Source organism: Drosophila persimilis, unplaced genomic scaffold (assembly GCF_003286085.1).
Source record: "Drosophila persimilis strain 14011-0111.01,24,50 unplaced genomic scaffold, DperRS2 tig00001258-arrow-arrow-pilon, whole genome shotgun sequence".
In the NCBI taxonomy this organism is placed as follows: Eukaryota; Metazoa; Arthropoda; class Insecta; order Diptera; family Drosophilidae; genus Drosophila; species Drosophila persimilis.
The window spans coordinates 100,206-109,338 of record NW_020825444.1 but is presented as its reverse complement, the minus strand read 5'-3'; the positions used below and the strand labels follow the sequence as shown (position 1 = coordinate 109,338).

Below are 9,133 nucleotides of genomic sequence, written 5' to 3'. Positions count from 1 at the left end.
CCGCGCATACCGTTGCCGCTTGTAGCTGACTTGGCTTAAAACGAAGACATAGTTCGCACTTCCCCGGCCAGTAATATCTTGCCGCCACCCGTGCCGCGGTTCTCCTTCCGCCGGCGTGGCCTGCTTCCGGGTTATCGTGGCTCTCCTTTAAAACCCTTTCTTGGGCATATTTCGGCACACATAACTTCCACGAGGCGACTTCTTCGCTCCCTGCCCGGTGAGGAATGTGCCGGTACAAGTTTCCCCCCTTCTCCACATAGTCGGAGTACTTTGGGGATTCTTTTCTGATCTTTTCTGCCATGCCCTCTAACCACTTGCAGGGCGGCTCGCCTACTGGCTGTGTTCCCTGCTCATTTCTTATCCGACGGCCTCGCTCCTCCACCGGTTGTCGGGAGAGTGCGTCGGCTACCACGTTGAGCTGTCCTTTCCTGTACGCGACTTCAAAGTCGTACTGCTCTAACTCTAATGCCCATCTCGCCACTCTTCCCGACGGACTTTCTATGCTATTGTAACGAACCGTTCTTCTCCGTCTGATGCAGCTGGGCTGGCTCAGCGGTCGATAGGCTCGCTGCAACAATATTTATATGTTGCCCCGACGACAAGTAAGAAGGGACGGGTTGGGTCTTGTACTGGTATGTTAAAAATGCTTTATTGGTATCTTAAGTCTATCTTACGCTACTCGGATTCCGGCGCTGGATCTCCTCTTGGTTCTCCTCTGTGGTTCGATGAGCGCGTTGCTCCCTGGGCCCCCCACGGCTTCGCCAAGCGTGGCACCGCGGGCTCTACTGACTGGGGCTAGCGATTCTTGGCACGTGGCCCAAATCCACCTCTCAGTCAGGCGCCTGACGCGTTCGCTCTCACTCGACTCACTTGGCTTTTCGGCCCGAGGGTGCCTCACTCCTGGAGGCATGCGCTTCAAGCGGGGCGCCGTTGGTTCAAGGGATTTGAGTCTCTGGCTCTTGGCTGCACGCTCGAGTCCGCCTCTCAATCCTCACACAACGCGTTCGCTTTCTACGGTTCTTTTCCCTTCGCTTGGTCTCACTTTCGTGGCTCACTATTCACTTCACTCTTGTTGGCTCCGTCTGTGGACTGTCCCTTTTCCTGGTCGCGGCCCTCCTCTTATAGGCTCGCTTCTGCGTCGGCGCCGCCGATGCCGCCTGGCGCTAAAGGCACTTTCCGCCATGCGGTGCCCGTATTTTTCCATCGGCGTTCCTTCATTCCCTTGTCGCTCTCCAACGGGACCTGGCTGGTGGCGTGATCTCATGACCATATTTGGTCATGCGCTGGACCACTGCCGGCCCGATCCCGTCATCCAGCTGCTCGCTCTCCAACGGGACCTGGCTGGTGGCGTGATCTCATGACCATATTTGGACATGCGCTGGGCCACTGCCGGCCCGATCCCGTCATCCCGCTGCTCTCTCTCCAGGGGTCCTCCCCTCTCATCTTGGGACCCCGGGAGAGCTCTCCTCGGGAATTCGCCGCCTCCGGATACCACCGGATAACGGTCGTTAGCGCTTAACCCTATACTGCCCCCTACGTGTGGGAATACCTTTCCTCACACTATTTAGCCATTTCAGAGCCATGTGGTCCGTGACCACCTTGAAGCGATAACCTTCCAAGTATGGCCTCAACCGGCGGATGGCCCATACAATGGCCAGACATTCTTTCTCCGTCGCCCAATAGTTCCTTTCGGGTCCGTTAAGCTCCTGCTAGCATATGATATTACCCGCTCGCCCCTTTCCGTCTCCTGCGTGAGAATCGCGCCCAGCCCGTAATCACTGGCGTCTGTCTGCAGGATGAATTTCTTCGAGAAGTCGGGGCACGCCAACACGGGGTCCGCCACTAGTCGTCTCTTCACCTCCTCGAACGCTTCCTGCCGTTCCTGGGTTCAGACCCATTCCGTCTTCTGCTTGAGGAGCCCGGTGAGTGGCTGCACGAGGGTGGCGAAGTCGAGCACGAACCTCCGGTACCATGAGGCCACTCCCAAGTACTGTCTCAGCTCCTTGACATTTGTCGGCGGTTTCAGTTCGGCTATGGCTGCGACTTTCTCGCCCTTTTTTCCTTTCTTCCTCTGTTCGCCCGATGACCACTATGTCATCCTGGTACGCGAATGCGTGCGGCATCATTTCTGGCCCTATCACTTGGTCTAACGCCCGTTGAAAGGTGGCCGACGCGGAGTGTAACCCAAACGGCATCACCTTCCATTGGTATAACCCCTTTCCGGGCACCGTGAACGCCGTGATCGGCCGGCTGCTCTCGGCCAGGGGGATCTGCCAATATCCATCCTTCAGATCCAGGCTACTTATGAATTTCGCTTCCCGCAGTTGATCTAGTATGTAATCGATGCCCTGGGCATTGGGCATTCTTCTTCCCCATCACTATAGGCGAACCGTAGGGGCTCTTTGACGGCTCTATGCATCCCATTTCTAATAGTTCGTCCACTTTCTGGTTAATCTCGGCCTGCATTTTGGGGTTCTTGGTGATTGTGTGGTGGTGATTGTGTGCACCGCCACATTAGACACCCCCTCGATCTTATAAAATGCCTCCAACTCTCGGGCCAAGAAGTCCTCCACTGGCTCTTCCCTCGCCCCCTCATTCCGCCTCATGACCGCTGACACCTCTCTGGCGGCCACTCTTAGGGTCGTGTCCGTTTTGTTGTCGTACTCCGGAACCGTGTCTCCAGCTTGGGCCTTCGCCACGGACAGTCTTTCCTCCTGGCCTCCTCGTTCCCGATCTCGGGCAGGGATCACCACCCTGTGTCCTGCACAGGTCACCACTGCCCCGACCGCGCGGAGGAAATCCCATCCCAACACTAACTCATCAATCACACCCGGCAATACGAGTAGCACCATTGGGATCTCCTTGTTCACGTGGCACGTGACCTCCTGGCTATGGCCATCCGCCAACCTCACCCTTTTCCTTGCCGCCGCCTCCCGGCCTTCACCCTTCAGTCGGTCCGCCAGCTTGCGGCTCACGAAACTGCTGGTGGCTCCTGTATCCACCGTGGCTTTATCCAGCCTTTATCCGACCGTCCCACCGCCTTTATCCGGCTGTGCTTTGGTCGCACTCGGCCTGTGGGAACCGCGGTTCCTCACAAAATAGATATACTCCAAATTATCACTAACCAAAAAGAAACACCAAAACGTTCGACACAAAGGCAAACACGGAAATAACTGCTGAAATTTCGTTCAACCAACAGAGATACCCTCACCCATACGTAATGGAATATGTGTAGATGAGTGGATCCAGTTTTACGGGTGTTAATTTAACTCGGGCCCCTACGGAGACTTAACCTAACAAGAGCTCTTGTTAAGGGTCCCCGAGACATAAACCATAAACAATATTTTTCCACAAATCGCTCGACCAAATACGGTGGGACCCCCTCGTCACCCACTAATGGTTAATCTTCTGGAACTGAACAGCTGATCGCAGATTTAGATTCGTGAAAGGTGTTGGTGTTTTTACATATTTTTTTAATGGCCAAGATTTTACGTTGACCTTAAGCTAATACTAAATACTGAATAAAGGACAACACACGGAACAAAATAACATTTAATGTGGAACGGTGTTTGGAGTGCGGATTATGTTTTTTTTCTTTAAGTTCAAACGACGTGGGCGATCGCTGGCCGTGGCCGGTCAGCCCAAAATTTATATAGGTCCGTGTATACGTGTGCGCGTGTGTGAGTGTTAAAAGGGTTTCGGGGTTTTTACGTGGTGAATGAGACCAAACGTGTGGCACGCACTGGAAGGCGATGCAACGACCGTGCGATGTCGCTAGGATCACCCTGGCAGCTAAGTCGTCCTCTTTCAAAATTTTCTGCATTACAACCTATTTTCTCGCCCGATTTTTTCTGTACTCACTTCAAACTTTCTGTTTTAAGCACAAAATTGCAAATTTCGACGTTACTCTTCCGTCCACGCTCCACGATTTCCATAATCCAATCAACGTTTTCTAATATTTTCACTCCTATTTATCCCTTTTTCCCTTACTAATACATATAACTAATCCTATTCTATTCCTGATATCCCCAGTAACGGCTCCAGCTCCCCCCGATGTCCCCATACACCATCGAGCCTCCCTGGACTTCCGCTTGGCGCGTCGCCCTCAGCCCTGACCACCTATCGTTCAGGTGGGACTGGAACAATATTTCAAATTTTAGAACGTAAGCAACAAATGTTTCAAACATTAATCTTAGTCTATAGAGATAATTCGCATATTATAAACCGCTTATTTGCTAAAATCAGGTTCATTGGTAATCCACCAGTTGTTATTTAAAAACAAAAGTTTGTCAACGACTTTTGGCTTGAGAGCGGACCTGCGCGGGAACTTGTCCATTGTTAACGATGTCAGCATATATATATACAATATACAAAATCAAAGTAGTGATGGGCAAACGACCGCTACAAGCTCGATAGTATCATGAATAGTAGCAAAACCATCGATAGTAGCGAATGGCACCAAACCATCGATACTATCGATAGTGCCATCGATGGTTTGACACCTCTACGGTGCGCGCGAGTCTTTTTTTTTGGCTAAAAAAATACATTTTAAATAAAGGCGCCGACAAAAGCGGGCGAGGCGATCGTTCCGTCACATATTAAACCGCATTTGGGCTAAACCAAGTTTTAACCCGTACCGCTTCAGAACCGAGGAACTCTTCAGCACCGCACCAGAGAAACCGCATCCTAAAGATGCAATCTCACAGCAAGAAACGCGTCTGCTACTACTACGACAGTAAGTTTTTGCATAAAATATCTAAAAATTGTACGCTTTCCATCAGATATTTATGAATTACCGGCCCCCGCGGGTTTTTTCGGAGCCGCAGGCAAATTTTTTTTCGGTTCCATTCGGCGGCGGATGATAGCATTTTGCGAATTTCTAGTTTTACGGCGACTGTACAAGCGCGTTTCGTGAGAGTGCACTTTTCAGTAACAACCGCTGAGCGGATTTTGGTGGTGTGTGTGTATGCTTAAGTGTGCGCGTATGTACCTGTATGTCTGCTTTGTTCGGCGAAAGTGTACTCTGAAGGGTTGTTGTCGAAAAGTGCGCTCTGCGCATGGATGCTTCAGCGACCGTGGCGGTAAAATTTATTTTCTGCATAGCGTGGCAATTGCTTATTTTTTCGACAATCTAACCCCTGATATTTCTGCTCTCCAGGTGACATTGGCAACTACTACTATGGCCAGGGGCACCCCATGAAGCCCCACCGCATACGCATGACCCACAATCTGCTCCTGAACTACGGTCTATACCGGAAAATGGAGATTTACGTAAGTCTACAAATTTATAGCCGCTAATTAGACAGAGATTTAATAATGTGACAACGCCCGTAGCGACCACACAAAGCCACTGACGATGAGATGACCAAGTTCCATTCGGACGAGTACGTCCGATTCCTGCGGTCCATCCGGCCGGAAAACATGACCGAATATAAAAAGCAGATGCAGCGCTTCAATGTAGGCGAAGATTGCCCCGTGTTCGACGGTCTCTACGAGTTCTGTCAGCTGTCGGCGGGTGGCTCCGTGGCCGCAGCCGTCAAGCTGAACAAACAGGCCTCCGAGATCTGCATCAACTGGGGCGGCGGTCTGCATCATGCGAAAAAATCGGAAGCCTCTGGATTCTGCTATGTGAATGATATTGTTCTGGGCATCTTGGAGCTGCTCAAATACCACCAGCGTGTTCTCTACATCGACATCGATGTGCACCACGGCGATGGTGTCGAGGAGGCCTTTTACACCGCGGACCGCGTGATGACCGTCAGCTTCCACAAGTACGGCGAGTACTTCCCGGGCACTGGCGACCTGCGCGACATTGGCGCCGGCAAGGGCAAGTACTATGCCGTCAATATCCCCCTGCGCGATGGCATGGACGATGACGCGTACGAGAGCATCTTCGTGCCCATAATTTCGAAGGTAATGGAGACATTCCAGCCGGCGGCGGTGGTCCTGCAATGCGGCGCGGACTCCCTTACCGGCGACCGGCTCGGCTGCTTTAACCTGACGGTGAAGGGGCACGGTAAGTGCGTCGATTTCGTAAAGAAGTACAACCTGCCCTTCCTGATGGTCGGCGGCGGTGGCTACACCATCCGCAACGTCTCCCGGTGTTGGACGTACGAGACGTCCGTGGCGCTGGCCGTGGATATTGCCAACGAACTGCCCTACAACTACTACTTCGAGTACTTTGGGCCCGACTTCAAACTGCACATCAGCCCCAGCAACATGACTAACCAGAACACGTCCGAGTATCTGGAGAAGATCAAGAACAGGCTTTTCGAGAACCTGCGCATGTTGCCACACGCTCCGGGCGTCCAGATCCAGGCCATACCCGAGGACGCGATCAACGATGAATCCGACGATGAGGACAAGGTGGATAAGGATGATCGCCTGCCGCAGAGCGACAAGGATAAGCGCATTGTGGCCGAGAACGAGTACTCGGACTCGGAGGATGAGGGCGAGGGCGGACGACGGGACAACCGCGCATACAAGGGACAGCGCCAGCGTCCGCGACTCGACAAGGATAACAACAGTAACAAGGCATCCTCAGAAGCGTCCAGCGAGATTAAGGATGAGAAGGAGAAGGGTGAGTGGGGCACAAAGTCACCCAGTAGTTGTTCAATCAAACTTATACCCTTTGTATCTTTTGCAGTAGACGGCGCTGATGGCGAAGAATCGACGGCATCCAATGCCAACAGCAACAGTAACAACAACAGCAGCAGCAACAACAAGAGCGATAACGATTCGAGTGCGCCAGCCAGCCGGGCAACGACTGGGGGCGGCTCAGGATCTGGTTCCGGCTCCGGTTCGGGGGCCAAGACCGCCAAGGAGAACAACATATGACGTGGCGGCCGCCACGTTAATTAAGCGACCGCCGAAGTACAAGCCGCCGGACTTCGCCTAGCACCGTCTGTCCTCCCAGTCCTCCCCCTAGCTGTATCCATTTAACGTTATACTATTCTGTGACCCCACTCCACTTCACCCCTCTCATCACTGATTATCTGCTTAACGTCAATATAAGTACGAAGCATGTCGTGTCCCCTACCGACTAAGCGCACTCGTGTAATTCAATAAATATTTATAAATAAGTTCTACCGTATACGTGTATACTTTTAATTAATGTTTAAATATTGCTATAAGAAACAAAACTATGTTGGGCTGATTCAAAATTGTGGGGCAGATTTTGGAGTGTTGCAAAAAGGTTACGTGAGGAGGAGGTGGAATCTTTCCGATCGATGGATTTTTAAGAATGGCAATATCTACCAGATTTCCAGATCGGATTCAGATGGAACGAATCCATTAGCAGAGGCTACATTACTGGTAACCCCTCCACGCGTTTGGATCTGCCAATTGTAACCATCGATAACTTAACTTTACATATATCTCTCTTTCTCACTGCATGCTTTTCCCGTAGGGCTGTCTCTGTTTTTTCAGCTAGTCAGTTATAGCCTTTACATATAATTACGTATAAAATATATGGTATAGCTAATACAAAATCATAAGCTCACATATATATGTATATCCTGACTGAGTACCGGGTATAAAAGTAGAGCTGCGGCCCTTGCCGCGCCTCACAGCGTTTCCGCACGCATTGCCTTATTTAGAACAATTTTATTACATACTTACGTGAATCAAATCCTTCTTTTGGCTTTATTACCACTCTGAAATTAGCAATAGCCAAATCAATAATTATTATCAATAACAATTCCTTTAATTTTTAGCAACATTTGATCAACATTCGCTAACTAAAAAATTGGTAAACTAACTAACTAGTACTAGAGTTCACACTTCAAGTGATACGCATATCAACGTCCATGTAAAAAAAAAAGAAAAAAGGCTAATCCTGCCGCAACTTGAGTTTGTTGCCAGGCAACCAGCACCATGAACGAGGATACACTTGCCCCATTGACGAAGGTGTGCGACTAGCTTGGTTCCGGACTAGCAGGGTCCGCCGTGGGGTGGCGTTAATCCAGCGATAATATCGAGTCGATGCTGTTGCGATTACTGCGCGGCTGCAGTCGCGGTCCACCCAAGTAACTAATTGGATTCGCGAACTGTCGCTGCTGCAGCGCCCCACTCACCAGATAGAGATGCTGATGCTCTACTTGCGGGTCTTCATGCTGCTTCTCATCCTTTTGGCCTTGCTGCTTCGCCTGCGCTGACTGCGAGAGATTGGGTATGAAAATGGTCACGACGGGGCGTGGTGGTGGGACAGATACAAATGCGGGCGGGTTGGGGTTTCGTTGATAGGGTAGGCGGGTTGACGAAGGAAGAGGTTAGATCAAATATTTTTCAGGGTTTAATTCTATTTGGCTTTAGTCAAAGTGACGTTCAATGGACATGGAAATGGAAACGGAGGACATCGTAGATGTGATTGTGTGTGTAAAACCAACCACACCTATCCCGGATCCCGGCGGTACTGTCGCGAGATATTACTTCGCCGGGGGGAGATGACCGTAGGGCTCTTCTCTTAACAATCTCCTTTATCCTTTATCTCCTTGCATTGCGTGCTCTTTCTTCGCGACGCAGTTTGGTAGCCATAGTTACGGCCATGAATCTAATCGCGGCCCAGTTTCCTTCCGACTCCAGCAGGCATTCTGCCAGGTTTGTCACCGCTGGCATTCTTCCAAGCTTGTTGCTTAGATCCTCTCGTTCTTACCGAAATCTTGGACATTCGAAGAAGCAGTGCTCTGCGTCTTCGATGACCCCTGCGCAGACCACGCAGAAGGGGTCGTCCTCGTGCTTAAACCTATGCAGGTAGGCTTTAAAGCAACCGTGTCCTGTCAGCAGTTGTGTCAGGTGATACTCCACTTGTCCATGGCTACGGTTCAGCCAACTCTTCAGGTCTGGGATTAGCCTATGGGTCCATCGCCCTTTGCTGCTGTTATCCCACGAATCTTGCCATTGCAGGATTGTGCGCTGCCTTAAGGCACCTCTGGTGTCCTGGTCCGTAGTACCCAGGGTTCGCTGTGCCCTGATTCCTGCGGCTTCTCTTGCCAGCAGATGGATGGGAATCATTCCTGCTATCACAAGTGCGGCGTCTTGGGATACCGTTCTGAATGCGCAACACACCCTCAGGGCACACAGCCTCTGGACTGCGTTGCATTCTCGGGCATATGTTTTATGCTTCATTGCATCA

General features: G+C 51.0%; 1 protein-coding gene across 2 annotated transcripts; it reads left to right on the top strand.

Annotated features, from left to right (window-relative positions):
• The first annotated feature begins 4,658 nt into the window (after nt 1–4,658).
• On the top strand, nt 4,659–7,047 carry LOC113566908 (histone deacetylase Rpd3-like). 2 transcript variants are annotated; one of them, XM_026994114.1, is made up of 4 exons: nt 4,659–4,735; nt 5,159–5,271; nt 5,335–6,580; nt 6,647–7,044. In XM_026994114.1, the coding sequence occupies exons 1-4, from the start codon at nt 4,693–4,695 to the stop codon at nt 6,835–6,837; spliced, it is 1,593 nt and encodes a 530-aa protein (XP_026849915.1). In that variant the 5' UTR covers nt 4,659–4,692; the 3' UTR covers nt 6,838–7,044. The 2 variants fall into 2 exon arrangements, with proteins under 2 accessions (XP_026849915.1, XP_026849914.1); XM_026994113.1 differs by having other exon boundaries at nt 4,661–4,735; nt 6,650–7,047.
• The last annotated feature ends 2,086 nt before the right edge of the window (nt 7,048–9,133 follow it).

Coding starts and splice junctions, on each gene's coding strand:
- LOC113566908 (XM_026994114.1), top strand. CDS start 4,693: ATGCAATCTCACAGCAAGAAACGCGTCTGCTACTACTACGACA. Junction 5,272..5,334: donor ACCGGAAAATGGAGATTTAC/GTAAGTCTACAA, acceptor CAACGCCCGTAG/CGACCACACAAAGCCACTGA. Junction 6,581..6,646: donor TAAGGATGAGAAGGAGAAGG/GTGAGTGGGGCA, acceptor TATCTTTTGCAG/TAGACGGCGCTGATGGCGAA.